The 17904-nt window shown below is 47.1% G+C and overlaps 1 protein-coding gene across 1 annotated transcript in view; it reads left to right on the plus strand.

Moving 5' to 3' along the window:
- LOC119385971 (uncharacterized) overlaps positions 1-17904 on the plus strand; it is an 83045-nt gene that overhangs the window by 27386 nt on the left and 37755 nt on the right. Inside the window, exons 2-6 of the mRNA XM_049414177.1 lie at positions 3301-3598; positions 4442-4710; positions 5315-5512; positions 5633-6165; positions 6310-6518. Coding sequence (XP_049270134.1) covers positions 3301-3598; positions 4442-4710; positions 5315-5512; positions 5633-6165; positions 6310-6518 — 1507 coding nt within the window. The remainder of the gene's footprint in view (positions 1-3300; positions 3599-4441; positions 4711-5314; positions 5513-5632; positions 6166-6309; positions 6519-17904) is intronic.

The following is a 17904-nucleotide window of genomic DNA, read 5'->3' on the forward strand; positions in this document are numbered from 1 at the left end:
CATTCTGTTCATGCGTTGACCACAAGCATGACGATGGGCCATGGATTCTTTCAACTGCTAGCCCTTCAGTGACAATGCTTCTGATGCGGTACGGCCGTCTCATTTGTGTATACGTATGTACGTTACAACGCGGGTCGTGCGAAGAAACAAGACAAGATGGCCTCGCACCGGACGGTGGTCTTTCGAGAGCGATGTCAGTGGCTCTTGGCGTCGCGGCAGCTCGATTACTTGAGTAGAGAAACTGGCGCTACACCGCGCGAATTATGGAAAAGAACGCTACCCACACTACGTGTTCTGTAATATTTCAGTACGCTGTACCTACATGCTGCTCTGGTACTGTTGCGTCACGGTATTCGCCTGGCGTGTGAAATTGTGGTCATTGTGCGACAACTGTGTAGTTGTCGTTGTGGCGGTGGTTTGTCTTGCGTTAGATTTGGAATACTCTTTTCACAAAGGTGAGTGAGAGTGTTAGTGATTACCCACTGTGCACAGCTGTCATTAGAAGCGCATTTTGTGTTGAGTTTCGCACGCCAAAGCAAAATCCTGAGAACTAGAGATACATACTGCACGCGTGCATAAGTCGGTCCTAATTCTCAGTGATGGCATGCGTATCCAAAAACGCATGTGATTGAGAATTTTGGCTTAATTGACAGAAGTCATTGACTTATTTTTCAGATATGTGCAATTATGATGCAGGTTAACGTTAAAATGCGGCCACGGCGGCTACATTTCAATGGGGGCGAAAGGCAAAGAACACCCATGTGCTTATGTTCGGGTGCACGTTAAAGAACCCCAGTTGATCGAAATTAATCCGTAGTCCCACACTACGCGTGCCTCATAATCATACGGTGGTTTCGACTCGTCAAACTCCAGCAATTATATGTTATCGTACTTTCACGCATGCACTGTTCAGTGGTATCACGTTTGCTAAACTGTAAAAATTAACCTTCATGCTTTATATTGCTTGTTGTATTGATAAGTGCTATAAGTGCTGTGTAAAACTAAAAACGCGTGCTCTAGCCAAGTATGTTAACGCTGAAAAAAGTTGAATTATTGGTGTACAGTCTAAGGTGTTCATTAAACCAAGACTGTTTTGTGAAGCGGGACTTACTGTATTTATGACAAGCAGATCGTGCGCAAACGTATACAAACAACACGAGACACACGGAAGTATGCGGAGCATCGCGCACACGCCGAGCCTATAAAAAAAAAGAAAAAAGAAACGCCACACACGTTACTCAACACATAGAACAAAAACAATGAACGTCACTCGTGTGTTGCTCGCATCAATCCTAGGTACAAGTATAATTGCACGCGACTGGCCGAGATCGGTAGCACTGGATTGTCTGGTCTGAGGCTGCCGAGTGAGCGCGAAAGCGAAAGGGCGGCCGCTCTCCACAGCACGGAATCACGATGTAACTCGGCGTGCGCATGCGCGCGCGCGCAAGTCACATGGTTCAAGGAGAAAAGTTGCTCCCTTGGCGCTTGCCGCAAGAGGGCGCGACGAGTAAATCGTCCGCAAAGGAGAAAGTCGCGGCTCCGAAGGAGGAACGGAGGCCGTTGCTCCATTCTCGCTCCCTTTTTTTTTAGAGTGTATTATGTAGGTGCAATGTGCCAAGATAGTACGACAGTGTTTAATTCTAACGAAAAACCTTTTTCTTAGCGCCCCCTGAAGAGAGGCGCAGGTCATTGTCATTCAGTGCCATTTCAGTGCAGCCCTTGCGGTGCATGTAGCCACTGTAGTGCATGGAAAGGCGCGCTCGTAAGTTCGCCTGCGGCGACGCGCCCCCTCAGGTGTTCTGGTGTTTCGCACTTGCATGCGTTCTGTGAATTATTGTGGTGAGAATTTGATTTTGGTGTGCGCGAAGTTGCGAAGTGCGTTTCATCGTTGGTGAACGTGTTGGCTACGGTGTTCAACGGCACGAGGCGGCTAACATTTCACGCCGAACACTTTCCTCGGTACTCGCGGAAACGATGTGGTGTTCCAAGGATGCAATAGCAACAAGCGTACGCCTGGCGAGCCCCCTCTTCTAGATAAAACACCGGGGCAACGGTTCGGAGTAGTGTGCTGGCTTGATTTTCATGGATCAGTATTCCTGCTGACCGGTTTCCTTCGTGAACACGCGGTGCCTACTGTTATTCCTGTTACCGGTGAGCAGATCGTTATCTGTCGCGCTACAATTCGCATGTCTTGATCCATTACACGTAAGGTTAATTTATCGGAACAGGAGACAAAACATAGTGCACGTAGTGTACGCACTTTTTGTACTTATTACGACATTTGCTGCTCATTGTGTAGGGTGTGTTAAATTGCGTTATTGTGATCAGTGAATAAAACTGAAATGTCATTATTTTGGCGTGACCAGGCGTCATTTCTTCTCGTTAGAACTGAAGCACACATGCAATGCGCTCTTTAAGACCCCTGCGCATGTGCGAAGCAAATAAGCAACGCTGCAAACATGAGAGGTACGCTGCTGCCTACTTTATTCACGCTGTGGAAGATGGCACGAACGCAGAATAAAAGCTCAAAGAATAAAGTTTCCTGGTAAAACCAAGACGAATTGCACGACGGTACACTTAAACACCGCTGTTTAGTCACGGGTCGCTATTAGTTTAGCTAGCGTTGGCTTCAAGCGCGTTCGCCAAGGGCTTGCCGGCTGGCCGTAGCGCGAGCCCTTAGCGATCAGGAGCCTAAGAAAAATATTTTGAGGTCAAATTTCGCGGCCGCATGCCCCAGTTACCCAAGGACGAAATCAGGATTATCGTCAGACCGAAAGGCGGGCTCAACATCAACAAGGTCGGCAGCCTCACCGTGACTGCAGCCATTTTCCAAGCTACCCAACTCACCCCCGAAGAACGACAACACGACACGATCTGTCCTAACGTGCAACAGAATATCGTCGTAGTCAGTACGCCACGTCAATTCAATGCCGAACGGTATGTTCGAATGAAGTCTATACAAGTGAACGGTGCCATTCACGAGATCAACGCCTACGAAGCTGCCCCGGACAACACGACAAAAGGGGTCATCCGCGGTATACCCCTCACCGAAAATGCCCAAATGATAGATGCCAACATAGTTAACGACCGTAACCCTCTGGCCCTGGCTGCCAAGCGCATTGCCTCTACCACAGCAGTAATCATCGCATTCGACGGTCCACGAGTACCACGCCTTGTCCGCTACGGCGCGACGCTCATTCCGTGCTCCCTCTACAGGAAGCAAATCGATATATGCTACCAATGTGGTCGCCTCGGGCATCGCATGGACGTATGCCCTCACCCGGACAACAAAATCTGCAGAGGCTGTGGAGTTCGGAATCCAGACCGTGAACACCAATGCTCTCCCAAGTGTACTCTGTGCGGTGGCTCCCACCTCACCGCAGACAAAACGTGTACCGCCAAGTACAAGACCCCGTATGTCATCCGGAAACGACTTTGGGAACGACGTATGGCGCAAGAGAGTTCTACCCAGCCGAACGACCCCCCTTCCGGGGAACCCAAGAAGCCCTCCAGATCTCGCTCCCGCTCCCGCCCTGGAGCTGGCCGATCCAGGTCAAGATCCCGATCGACACCAGGAGGCCAGCCGACTACCGACAAGGTGAGCTTCGCAGAGGCTGTGCAAGGCGTCTCGCGAGAGGGTCCGATAGCAACCCCCACACCTACACCACCAGCAGATAATGCAGTTATTAACGAACTTAGAAAAGAGAACGCAGCCTTGCGAGACCTTATAAATAAACTCACACAGGAGGTCCAAAGCCTCAAACAAGACAGGCCCCAGGCCACCTTTGAACCCCCAGAAACCTCCAGCTCTCTCTTGACGGAAGAGTCCCTGACACCAGCTCCCAAGAAGAGGGCCCTCCGACAGCAGGACGGTAGCTTCACAGGGCAGGCACGTTCGGAAATCAAAGACATGCTTACGTCGCTACAAGGCGCCGTAGAAAATCTCCAGACTGTAATGCTCGCACTCACTCAAAGGGTCACCGCCCTAGAAAGCAATTTCCAAAGCGTTGTCGCAGCAGTCAGTACCGTCACCCCCTCAGTAGACATGGACACGAGTGGAGTCAATCAACACTCCCCCGCCCAGCCACTGGCGGTCTCATCCACCCACCATCATGGCTCTTGCTAATACGGATATGGTTATATGGCAGTGGAACTGCCGAGGCTATCTCAACAAACAACCCGTACTACGACAACACATTCACACACTACCTCGGACACCAGATGTTCTCATGCTCCAAGAAACACACAACACTCGAGTCAACCTTCCTGGCTACCAGTCTCTCACCGCGGAAACCTCTCAGCATGGAGTGTCTACACTCGTTAGAAACAAAATCTCAGTAATCGAGCACGACTTGCACGACCGTCGCACAGAACATCTGCTCGTCGAACTGATCCCGAATAAACGGCGTGCAACTAGCATTTTCATCCTGAATGTCTACAGTGCCCCTCCACAGCATCAGCACCGTTTCCTATCACTATTCAAGAAAGCTCTTAACCTCGCCGGTCGCAACCCCCTCGTAATTGGCGGTGACTTCAATGCCCCGCACACGGGCTGGGGTTATAAACACAGCTCCATAAAGGGCCGCAACCTATGGCAAGATTCTCATGATCTCGACCTAACGCTCATCACCGACCCGTCTTTCCCAACACGCCTCGGCACATCCACAGCCCGAGATACGACACCCGACCTCACTTTCACGAAAAAACACGGTGAATGCTCAATGGCGCAACACCCACTCGGACCTAGGCAGTGATCACTCGATTATAGAAATCACAATCCCACAACTCACAGCTTCGCCAACGACACTGCGGGAGTTCACCTGGGTGGATTGGGACGCTTTCCGCAAACGCCGCATTACAGAGCCGACCAACTCATCTATCTCCAATATCGAATCATGGTCGCGAAGTCTGCAGGAAGATGTCCAAAAAGCTACACGTAGAATCCAAACCAACGTCCCGACTGAAAGAATGGATAGTCGACTCGCCCATCTCATTGAGGCGAAAGTTTCTATCCTCAATCGTTGGAAGGGACAGAGATTGAACAAACGACTCAGAAAGAAGATATCTGAAATCAATAAGCGTATCGAGGAACATTGCCGGGTTCTCAGTCACCAGCAATGGGCAGAACTCTGCAGCTCCTTGGACGGCCAACTCCATACCTCGCGTTCGTGGAAAATTCTCAAACACCTTCTCGACAGCACCACAACCAGAACTCATCAACAAGACCGCCTAACCAAACTAATATTTCAAGAAACAAAAACACACGGCAAGGACCACGTAATCAGAACACTCTGCCAAAAGTACATCCCTACAGGCCCTTCGCTGACTCACGCACCGTACGCGGGCTCCCCCAATGCCGCCCTAGACGAGGATTTTACTGTAGCCGAGATCTACACCGTCCTTCACAAGCTGAACAGCCGATCGGCCCCCGGTCCGGATGGCGTCACCAACAAAACCCTGAGGAACCTTGACGACCCATCTGTAGAACTGCTCACCGATTACATCAATGATTGTTGGCGCCAGGGGTCCATCCCCCTACAATGGAAAACTGCCAAAATAATTCTTATTCCGAAGTCAGGCAAGGCGTCTAGTCTCGAAAACCTTCGGCCAATCTCCTTAACCTCATCCGTAGGCAAGGTCATGGAGCACGCGCTCCTTAACCGAGTGAACTCTCACCTCGAGGATACGGCAGCCTACCCGCACTCCATCATCGGTTTTAGGGCACACCTGTCAACACAGGATGCCATGCTCCAACTCAAGCACCGAATCCTCGATGGGAAATCCCGCCATACGAAAGCCATCTTGGGATTAGACCTTGAGCGCGCTTTTGACAATGTTGCTCACTCCACGATACTAGAGCGCATTTCACAACTTAACCTCGGAGAACGCACCTACAATTATGTCCGGGACTTTCTCTCAGATCGACGAGCGTACCTTGTGGCCGGGGACATCAAATCCGACGAGCACACTCTTGGATGCTTGGGCACCCCACAAGGATCTGTCATATCACCGATGCTTTTTAATCTGGTCATGATCGGCCTGGCGCAGAAGCTCCAGGAACAGGACGACATTGAACATACAATCTATGCGGACGATATAACCATCTGGGCGACCAAGGGCAGCGACGGCCAAATTGAAGCAGCGTTACAAGAGGCTATCGATACAGTAGAGAATTATCTACAAAATACAGGTCTCAGATGTTCCCCAAACAAATCGGAACTTCTACTGTATCGCCCCACACTCCGTGGTCGCCCCCCTCGTACTTCCACCTCCAAACGCACTTACGAAGCGATCCATCTTCATACGCAGGATGGAGGCACCATTCCAGTGGTCTCAACTATCAGGATCCTAGGCATGACTATCGAGTCAAACGGTGCGAACGCCACGGCAGTCACCAAGATCCTTCGCCAAACGGCCAATACATCGCGTCTGCTTAAACGCGTGACAAACAGGAGACAGGGCATGAAGGAGGATAGTCTCATTCGCCTCGTTCACTCCTTCGTCATCTGCCACATCACGTATGTCGCCGCTTTCCACAATTGGTATAAGGCAGAAAAAGAAAAACTCAATATAATCATCCGCAGTGCCCACAAACTTGCCCTAGGACTGCCGACCAACACAAGCACAGACCTTTTACTTCAATTAGGTGTGCACAATACTCTCGACGAACTGATTGAGGCCCAACGCCGTTCACACCTAGAGAGGCTCACACTTACTGAAACTGGCAGGCACATATTGGATAAACTCGGCATCAACTATCATCGACAGCACGGGGATAAGCAATCAATCCCAGGGAGCCTCCGAGCCTGTTTACACATCGACCCAATTCCCAAGAACATGCATCCCGAATTTAATAAGGAACGGCGCAAAGCACGGGCAACGTCACTTATAAAAGCTTATGGAGAAACAAACGGCGTCAGTTTCGTGGACGCGGCTGAATACCAGGGCGGACATCGCTTCGTGGCGATAACTACCACTGGCGGAACGCTACGTCATGCAGCCAGCGTCATCTCTCCAAATGCCGAAACTGCCGAGGAGGTCGCCATAGCATTAGCTATGCTTAATCCGAACTGTCATACAATTGTAAGCGACTCTCGCACAGCCATCAGCAACTATGCCAAAGGAAGAGTCTCCCCTCAAGCACTGCGCATTCTACACCAAACGACTCGTACACACGAAAACCAAGTTACTCTCGTCTGGTTCCCTGCGCATGCAGGCGATGTCCACCCGCATCTCACCAACCTCAACGAGGTAGCCCACCCCGCTGCACGAGGTCTAGTCAACCGTGCCGGAGGCCGCATAGGTGAGGGCGTCGACCGCGATCGTCTCACCAGTTATAACGACCTTACGAAGTCATTTTACCTTTCCCGAAGAATCTTCCCTCCACCTAACCACACGTTATGCCGAGCTCAGGCCACTACCTTACGCCTGCTACAAACAAACTCCTACCCGTCACTTTCTCGATATCACAAGATTTACCCCGACATATATACTACGAACATTTGCAAGATATGCAAGACACACGTAGCATCGCTCCCTCACATGCTGTGGGAATGTCCCGTCCAGTATCAGAATGGTACTACCGAGACCCTCTCGTCGAGATGGTGCGCTGCCCTGCGCAGCTCCCACCTCGACGATCAGCTATGGGCCATCCAGCAAGCCCGCGAGGCTGCGAAGAGGCAAGACCTCGACGTCCCCACGTGGGAGGCCTAGGCCAACGAACCTAAATTGCTGGTTCATAATAAAGTTTATTCCTCCTCAAATTTCGCGCTAGTGCCAACAAAATGACGTCACTTTTTAGCGGATATTGCGTCACATCCGCTTTATTTCTTGTTCCGCCGGAAGTGTTCCCTTCTCACACAGATGGCGCTAAGCCCCATGAGCAGCTGGTGAGCAGCCATTTTTTGAACGTATGGGCTTCTATGGAAGCTTCGCTACCATTTACATTTACCTTGACTACGGCGCCAAGTACAGTTTCGCAGCTCCACTCGCGTGTCGGCACAGGCGGCTGACGCGTGAACTTACGGCGCTGCTGCTCCATTTTGCTTCACTTGGCGTGGCCCCCGGGATCGTGTACGGCAACGCACCGTTGCTCTCAATGGCGCATTGGCGAAGCTGATCGCGGAGGCGACGCACCTGCCGCAGCGATCTCAGACGCGCGAGGAGTACCCGCTTGCGACGCGTTGCGCGTTTCTCGGTGCTCGCTTTCTCCGTACTCCGTGCGTGATTGTTTGCGAACGGTGGTCGCTTGGGAAGCAGCTCTTTCGATTTAGCACGTGTGAAAGGGACAAAGCTGACGTGCGAGAGTATAGCTAGACGTGTGAGATTGTACCATTATTATAGGTCAGGTTTGATTATCTTTTGATGTTTCTGGAGCTTACCTTGTGAAATAATCGCTTTCTAAAACTGTCAAGGTTACTGAAAAAACGGCTGTCACTGCCGCCGAAAGCTGCAGCAACAATAGGTCACATGGGTGTTGTACTGTTGGTCACTCACTCACTCACTCACTCACTCACTCACTCACTCACTCACTCACTCACTCACTCACTCACTCACTCACTCACTCACTCACTCACTCACTCACTCACTCACTCACTCACTCACTCACTCACTCACTCACTCACTCACTCACTCACTCACTCACTCACTCACTCACTCACTCACTCACTCACTCACTCACTCACTCACTCACTCACTCACTCACTCACTCACTTGCAAAGGCGGCTTTTGTATTGCTTCGTCTTTCTCAATGTTCTTGGAATTAGCACATAAATGCAAAGACAAAGAAAGAAGGAAAAAAAATCGGCAGATCCCACGCCTTGTGGGAATCAACTTATGCGAATCAGTGAGCGAGTAGTTGTCTATTCTTCATTTATTGGCTTTGAGCCAAGCGTTAAGACGTTGATCGACGTGTTTTAGTAAGCGTAGTAGTTGTGTGCACATCGTGTGTATTGTGTGTGTCGTGTATGCGTGCTTCCTTTCGCTTTCTGTCCCGTCACGGCGTGCTGTTTCACGACTTCTGAAGGAAAAAAATTGTAGCGCAAAGCAACACACGGACAGATAAAAAGGACTGGATTGTCGAGTGTGTTGCTTTGCGCTACAATTTTTTCCTTCAGGAGTCATGAACCAACTATAGCCCAACAAAACGTTTTTCTAATGCTGTTTCAAGCTTAATATGTACCAATTGGCCCGCCAACAGTCAGTGTTACCAGGCACGTTGAAAACACTGGCATTTAAAGGGTAACTTATGGTCTGACGTAAGGTCAGCACTCACGTTAGAGAACATAAGTCAGTATTGTCAAAACGAAGTGCACTTTACGGTGCGATGATGTGAATGCTATACGTAACTTTCGTTAGCGTATTTTTCCGAGGTCGAGCAACGCTTGAATATAGGTTGCTGAATCATAGAAATAGAAATCTAATGTTTATTAGACTTCCATAAGAGCGGAGCCAATACTGGAACCAGAACTGATGTTAGGCCGGCATGACGCCTGTATCATAGGCGTACATACGTAATGTTTATTGCTTCGTTACAAAATTATAGAGGCATCTAGCACTGCAACCACAGTTGACATTGTACGGACGTTAGGCCTGCATAGGGTCTTTTCCCAAAGCAGTTTCAAGACGTGGCCTGGCTCTGTGGTAGAACACCCGACTGCCACGCAGAATCATGGGTTCGATTCCTGCTGGGATCCTGGTTTTTTATTCTTTGCATTCTTCGGGTCAACGCTCCCGCTATCGGTCTTTTTTTACGCTCTCGAACCTAATTGCCGATGTCTGTTCTCGCCGTTCCTGGGAAGATATAAACTGTCAATGTCAATCACCTGTGGCGCATACCCGCTTACCGTGTCCCATGGTATACAGGTATGTGCCACACGTGTCTGGAGGAAAGGGTTTGACGACGCACGCGTCAGGATTCTTTCGTCATTCATGTCACGACCAGACCCTCCCATGCCAATTTTGGTCTACACCACGCTAAGGAGGCGATCACGAGAGCAACCAGACGTAGGGGGCTAGATAGATAGATCGATGCGCAGACAGAAACGCTCAAATTGCCTTGGGTTCGCTAAGAAATGCTTTGCATTTAAGAGAGACAAAGAAAAGCAGGAGCGTTCTGGAACTGATCCGTAATTGACGCATTGCGCAAAAGGCGCTAGCCAGGAGTGCGCGTGGGCCGAGTTCACTCACCTGCCGCTTCTTTCATCGTCTCTGTCTTCTTACATTCTGTTAGATATGCATTTATTATGTTTATCTTCTTACTCTTGTTATCCTTCTCATAGGGACACAACATTATTTTTCTCCAAGAGGAGAAATCAGCTCTTAGTTCTCTTTGCAATGAAGTTGCAGCTCCGGCATACTTAACCTAAGCCAGAGTGAGTCCTAAATGACAGATGAAGAACGTCTCTGCACGCTGATCAGGTAGGTTTTTTTTCGCAGAACGTGCCTAAAAAGAGGCCCCCTGTCATTTTCAAATCATGGAAGAAAAGCTGAACGATTTAGGAGCTGTTTGAGAAGTGACATTTTGATTTACTTACTGTTATTAGTGTACATATATGTGCTGGAGGAAGTGTGTTATTAGGTGCGCGACTGACAGGATATGTTTCGGAATGTATTGAGTTTCGTTATTGTGTATATTGTAGAAAGAACGTTTTTTTTTTCGAGTATAGCAACGCGATACCGGGAGCAGAAAATCCAGAGGCGGCTAAGAACCTTAGTTGGAGCGTGTTATCAGCCAGCGGATCTCAAAGCATTAGCTGCAGCTTTACGTGTTTGCCGAAAACGAATATTACATATTGACGGCATTCTTGAAACATTAACGAATGCCGTCTGAACTTTAGAGACAGTTCAGCAACTTAAGAACAGACTAAAGGAAGAGGAAGGGGTAGTGGAAGATATATAGATAGATAGATAGATAGATAGATAGATAGATAGATAGATAGATAGATAGATAGATAGATAGATAGATAGATAGATAGATAGATAGATAGATAGATAGATAGATAGATAGATAGATAGATAGATAGATAGATAGATAGATAGATAGAAGAGATAAGCGGAACATAGAACGAAATGGGGTAGCAGAAAGAAAAGAGGGTTAACCGAAGTTTGGGTATTTTAATTCGGATTAAGAAGAGGGAATAATTGATCGCGTTGAGTTGAGCACATCGCGTATTGTGTAGAGCATATAACCGGGCAGATATTAGGCTAACAGAGATGCGCGTGACAAGAATAGGCCAACACAGCCTAGCGGACACGGTGGTGTGTAGAGACCGGGAAATACGTAGAACGGGCACGTATCACGGAAGATAGGGGTAATTAGAAATCTTTGGTGCGGCCCTGTATGCCGGTGCGTGCAAATATTTGGTGACGGTCACAAAGCATACTGCTGCAGCCATTTCCTGAAAGACTGTGGTCTCCTTTTCGTGTAACTCATAAATATTGGAAACGCCCTCATCGTCTCATGCTTGCTGAATATTCTTCGCAGATGAAACACACGGACATTGTATACGGAAGTTTTTACAACGTTTCGAAGTGCTACAGCTTTGTAACATTTAGTTCCTGGCTGAACACTTAGTATGGCCATTGTGCTTGACTGCTCACACAGCTGTGTTGGAGCATCACTAGCGCGGCGGCTGTACATATAGCTGACCTGCACAACGCGCAGTCTAAATAACGAGACGTAAGAAATAAGGTTGCTAATTACGGTAAAAAGGTTTGGTATACACACACACGCACACACACGCACACACACACACACACCACACACCACACACACACACACACACACACACACACACACACACACCACCACACACCACACACACACCCACACACACACACACACACACACACAACACACACACACACACACACACACACACACACACACACACACACACACACACACACACACACACACACACACACACACACACACACACACACACACACACACACACACACACACACACACACACACACACACACACACACACACACACAGCGCCTAGGCGCTGATATACGCAAGGCAACTTTTATATTCATTAATAATTCTGCATTGCGTTTCGAAGTAAATTAGGGGAGCTCCGACACACATTGCCATCGACACAATGCTCCTGTATTGATTGAAATATATGGGCAATAAATTGCCAGATTTCTGCGAAATCTCAGCAAGCATCAGGCAGAGATAAGAGCGAAATTTCTCTTTCGATGAGCGTCAGCGATGCACGGACGTCACTGCGGTAGCCAGCTCGCCTTCTGCAGTAACATCTAGTGACCAGAGGTATTGATTACATCCATCACATGACCACTGTTTCTGTCCACACCATCATGCTCTGTTGGATTTCCGGACACTGCGGCATACAGAGAAATGGAAAAAGCGGATCCGGCTGCACGTAGATGTTTATATTCAAGGAAAAGTCGGCGAATATATTTTACTCAATCAGACACATCAGCAATGGTAAATAATTACACCTACGTGGTAAGGAATAGATTATGGAGTCTTTCGCCGCGAGATCACTTTTTCCGTTCAAGAGACCCTGACTTAAAACCAAGGCTTCGGCATCATCTTTCTCGTCACATTCAGACACTTTATCATCTACTTCGCCTCAACGCCTCATTCACCAATAGGCACATGTCCCGTCTTGCCTTGACTACTAACCCATATTGTAATACCTGTGGTGCATTAGAAACAGTGAAACAAGTTTCGTTAGAATGCCAGGGATACAGAGAAGAAATAACTCGTCTTGAAATTAAATTGTGCTCAACTTTCCAAGCAACCCTAGATCTTGGAAAAATACTTGTTCTTATATCTTCTCCTTCCCAGCTACGTGAAATTTTAGAATTGAATTTAAAAAATAATGTAAACGATTTAGATAAATTTCTGCTCTACTATGGGAAAGCTGCATGAACTTAGCTGTTCCGGTGGTAAAGGGATCCTAAAGATTTCTTTTCATTTTTTATCAAGGACATAGGCCCGTATTCACAAACCAGCCTCATCCTTATCTCGCGTTTTCCTTATCCATCCTTATCTCGCGTTTTCCTTATCGGTTTTGTGCCTTTAGTGAACTTTATCAACAAAGTAGGCCAATATTCACAAACCACACTTGTAGTTATCTTTTACACTGTTACCATTTTTGTGCCCTTATAACGCAAGGATAACGTGGGATAAAGATAAGGTTGATGTATTTCGAAAAATGTTTCACAATTTAGTGCATCATGTACTCTCTATATGAGAGAGCGCTAAGCTGTCCCCTATGAAGGCCAGCTATGTGAAACGTAGCACTAAAGTAGTGGTCTCTGTAAGTTTGAAGCTCGAGCGTAGGGGCAATGAAGAGCCGGCGCTGGTCAAGGAACAGAGATGCGGGAGTACGCAAATTCGTCCCTCGAAAGTTCACCGGTCGTTTGCGTGTTTCTACGCGCCGTTTTCCAGTAACTGATGCTCTCTCGATCGTGCGCCTGCCGGAGATCAGTCGTTTTTGATAGGGAAATTCGATCTCTTATCGAAGTCACTTGTCACTTCACATTGTCACATTTCATTGTCAACGTCCACTGTTGCATTTCATTGATTCACGCACGACCGTCGTTGTTGCCTGTAGCAATTGAAGCGTTGCGCTGCTAAGCACGTGGGTGAAAAGAAGGGCTCCTAATTTTTAAAGACGACACTCTTTCTTGGGGAACTTAAACGCAGAAATTTTGGTCTGTCTGTCTGTCTGTCTGTCTGTCTGTCTGTCTGTCTGTCTGTCTGTCTGTCTGTCTGTCTGTCTGTCTGTCTGTCTGTCTGTCTGTCACACGATTCAGCCACCCGGCCAAAGTTTCAGCACTTGCTGAACGCCCAGCCATCTTGAACTGGTAGCTGCGTTCATACTTGTGAACATAGTCGATGAAAAAGCAAATATTACCCATATCTAAGGCGCTACATCAATACGTGAGTATTAGATGGTGTGTTCCTTTTCTAGAAAATACATAGATACGTAATTCTAAAGACCCTAGTGTTTCTTAGATTGCGCCGAGGATGCTAGTGCTTCTTAGGCTGCGCTGAAACGGGCCAGAAACGGCCGGCAGAAGACTATCGTTTTTCGACATTTGCAGCGAAGCACGCAGATACGCGGCCAATTTTTAGATGCGAAGCCTCTTATGGCGGAGTTCAATCCGGTGGTGTGCGTCCGGACCACCCTTACTGCGCATGCGCAAACCCTCTCCACGCACCTCATCTCAACTTCCCCTGCCCCTCTCCACTCCACTCCTTTCTCCCACTTTCCTCTCCTACTCCCTCTCCACTGCCCCTCTCCCCCTCTCCACTCATGGTTCTCTTTAGCGGGAGATGGTGTCATTTTTTTTAGACGATATATATACATACATATGCTAACATGTTTGACGTACTCTAATATGGACCGACCACTAGCCAATGTAGGCTAAGGCACAAATAGTTTGTAATAATTTCTTTGAATTTGTCAATAAAATTGAAATTGATTGACTGATTGAAAAAAAAGATTTCCGGCTGGTTATAAAACGCGTTAACGACATTTACTGGGCAGTTTGACCAAATACTGCATAAATTGCTGGGAAATTGAAAGTTTTTTCAGACCTTTGTGGGCTCCAAACTTGTGACGTCCACTGTACATATAAACAGAGTTTCAATTAGCTTGTAGATGATCAAGTTCTATGATTTACATCCTTTTACCGAGTTAGCATGCTCGCACCTTCAGCTGCTTCAGCGGAACTTTTCGGCTTCTGAGCTTTGACCATTTAAGGCCGCGACGTTGGCCGACTGAGTGCGTTTGAAGTATTCTCCGCCATGGTGATTGAAAACGAGAAATGTAGTCTACGACGCTTACTGCTTTTATTTCGTTTTCGTTCTACGAATAGTACATTCGTGCGAGTTTGATTATGAGTGGGTTTCCCAATTACCACTTTTCTCGGCAATGTTTAATTAAAAGAAAAAGGAAGCCCAGCTCCACGCCAACGCAGCGTCTGGAGCCGACGGCTCGAGGCGACGCTCATTTCTCAAACTACTTCAACCTTTTAATAAGCTCCCTTCGCCTCCAGTAACGAAATTAGCTAATTAGAGATGTCGCTTTCGTAGTTTAAATGCTAAAGCACACCGCTATCTACTTGTAATTAAGCACCTCGCGCCAGTGCGAAACGCGCGACAGAAATGGCACATTTTCACATTCATCAAACGAGTCGCCGCCGCTCTGAGTGGCATGCAGACGCATCTAAAGAGCCTGTATCCTTCACGGAATATACTTTGCATATTCCAGTCAATTTTCACTGAGGCGTTATTACATTGCAAACTTGTATGTACATAGTATTTGTATATGTTTTCCATCCGCCACCATGTTTTTCGAGCATCCGCCTAACATTCCCCGGGCTAATCTTGTAAGCGCACGTGAGTACCTAAGAATGGGGAGGGGTGGCGCTTTAGCATGACATTACGACGGCACACTCGTAATGCTAGAGATAGGCGTTCGGCTCCAGACTAGTAGATAGCTAGCCGCAAGTTGTTAGATCGAAGGCAGCCTCGGTAAGGAGTCTTACGCTGTAAATTACTGTCACGCTTTACAGTACTGCACTTCTTACATTACAAAGCAGGTTTCGAAAAGAAAAATTGTGAGTTTCAAGCTAACGCTCGCACTTCATTCTCCTTCCCGATTTGAAAGAATCACTGTAAGAAAGGCAAAGGCAACAAGGAATGCGTGAGATTAAAAAAAGAATGGGTGAAGTTACATTACTTTATCAATCAATCAATCAATCAATCAATCAATCAATCAATCAATCAATCAATCAATCAATCAATCAATCAATCAATCAATCAATCAATCAATCAATCAATCAATCAATCAATCAATCTTTATGCACGTAAAGCAATAATTTGTGGAACGCTGGGAGGGCTAAACAGTGGTGAACAGATAAATGAATCAAGATTATAGAACTGCGACCAATGTGAGGGCAAAACCTCACACAAAAAGAAAAGCTAGTTACTGCGCGAATAATTAGCCAAGATTAACAGTTATAGAAAATTGAGATGTGCGTACAGTACACACACACAATGTGGGGTACAACGAATGAAATTGTTTTAACGCCACTCAACGGCTATAATTGCTTACAATAGATGCAGAGGCAAACTACTACTACTACTACTACTACTACTACTACTACTACTACTACTACTACTACTACTACTACTACTACTACTACTACTACTACTACTGCTACTACTACTGGGTTTTTCATTTGGGGTGGGTCGATGTGGGCAACCAGTAGCGGTCACGTTGTGTTGTTCGAGTGGAGTCTGTCTAAGCTGTTGTTTATTATTTTGTCACCGATGCCAAATTACCATGGCAAGTTACATGATTGAGCAGCACGTCCAAATGATAAAACTTCATTAGCAAAATGACTGTTCGTTAATGCAAAAATACTTTTTTGAGAATTACGTTGTTGAGGCCATCACCGTCAACGGCGAGCGCTGTGTAATGATGATGACCGATTTCTTTTAGCCCAAACTGAACAATATGAATGTAGACGGCATTTCCAGCAGGATGGCGCTATGCGCCACACAATGGATGCCATGGTGGACATTCTGCATGAACAGTTTGAGAGAGAGAGAAGAAATATTAGAGAAGGAAAGCCAGGGAGGTTAACCAGTTTAGGAAAACTGGTTTGCTACCCTACAAATGGGAAACAGTCTGAGGGTATAGTTCTCTCTCGCAGAGGTGACGTGAATTGGCCACCAAGCGAGATTTGACCCCACTAGATTTTTTTGTGTGGGTTTCCTGAAGTCTCAAGTCTATACCTATAAGCTGCAATCGAACGACGCCTTTTAAGTCAACATAACCGAAGGCCATCGATCAAATCCAAATATGTATGCGGCAGAGTCATTGAAAATTGGGCCACTCAGATCTGTGCCGCCGTGAGAAGCCGCGGCAGATATGTGAACAATATTATGTTCCGTACATAATGACATACATGGACCTTTCAAATAAGAAAAAATAATTTTGTAGTAGTAGTAGCAGTAATGGCAGTGGTAGTATTAGTCGTAGTAATACTAATACTAAGAGAAATAAAAAGGGCCCTTCATATTCATCCGGTGTTTCACCATCATATCAATACGTAGTACAGAAGCATAACTATTACCACCCAGTCGGGAATGGTCTGTGCTGACGAATGGCAAACCATTTTGCTACGACATGCTCTTTTCAGCACTTACAACAATCTGTTGTAATTCTCGGATAACTTCGAAAGACACTTACACGTTTAAGTTCAATTTTAGTTTAAACTTCGAATCTTCCTCCCCAGCTCTTCACGTCCGCATATGCGACTCTTCCGGAACAAGAAATCTATTATTTCGAAATTCTCAACCCTTTTTTCTCGGCCTCTGTACTTCGCTCGTGCGCTGCATACGTTAGAAGAGCTATGATAACGATGTTTTCATGACATTCTGCGTCGTTAAGATGCTGCTTTAGATTCAACACACACAACGTGGTTTCTAAGCGTCTTCTTTCTCGTGTTTATTACGCCCAAGAGATAACGTCTCTGCAAATTCCCTCTGTATTTTGTGAAAACGACCACAAGTGTCATCGTATACGGGTGTTTTGACTTTATGGAGGCCCTGGAAATTGTGCGGGTGGTGCGGTTCTTTACGATATGAACGGCGAGAAAACCCGGGCGCGTTGAGGCAGAACATGTAATAGTAGTTTTCGGCTAATGTCAGCGGAAAAGGCTGAGATGCACTAACAGTAGGATTTCAGCACCGCGTTCGGACATAAAAGTGTGGCGTGGGCTGTTCACGTATAAGAAGCCTGGTATAACTCACGCGCGTGGAACCGCGTGCTCCTTGCTTGTTTTTGCGTGAAAAGCATACTGGCGTCGCAGCAATCTTATTCAGTCACGTCTTTACGGTAA

This window comes from Rhipicephalus sanguineus, chromosome 3 (genome assembly GCF_013339695.2).
Source record: "Rhipicephalus sanguineus isolate Rsan-2018 chromosome 3, BIME_Rsan_1.4, whole genome shotgun sequence".
In the NCBI taxonomy this organism is placed as follows: Eukaryota; Metazoa; Arthropoda; class Arachnida; order Ixodida; family Ixodidae; genus Rhipicephalus; species Rhipicephalus sanguineus.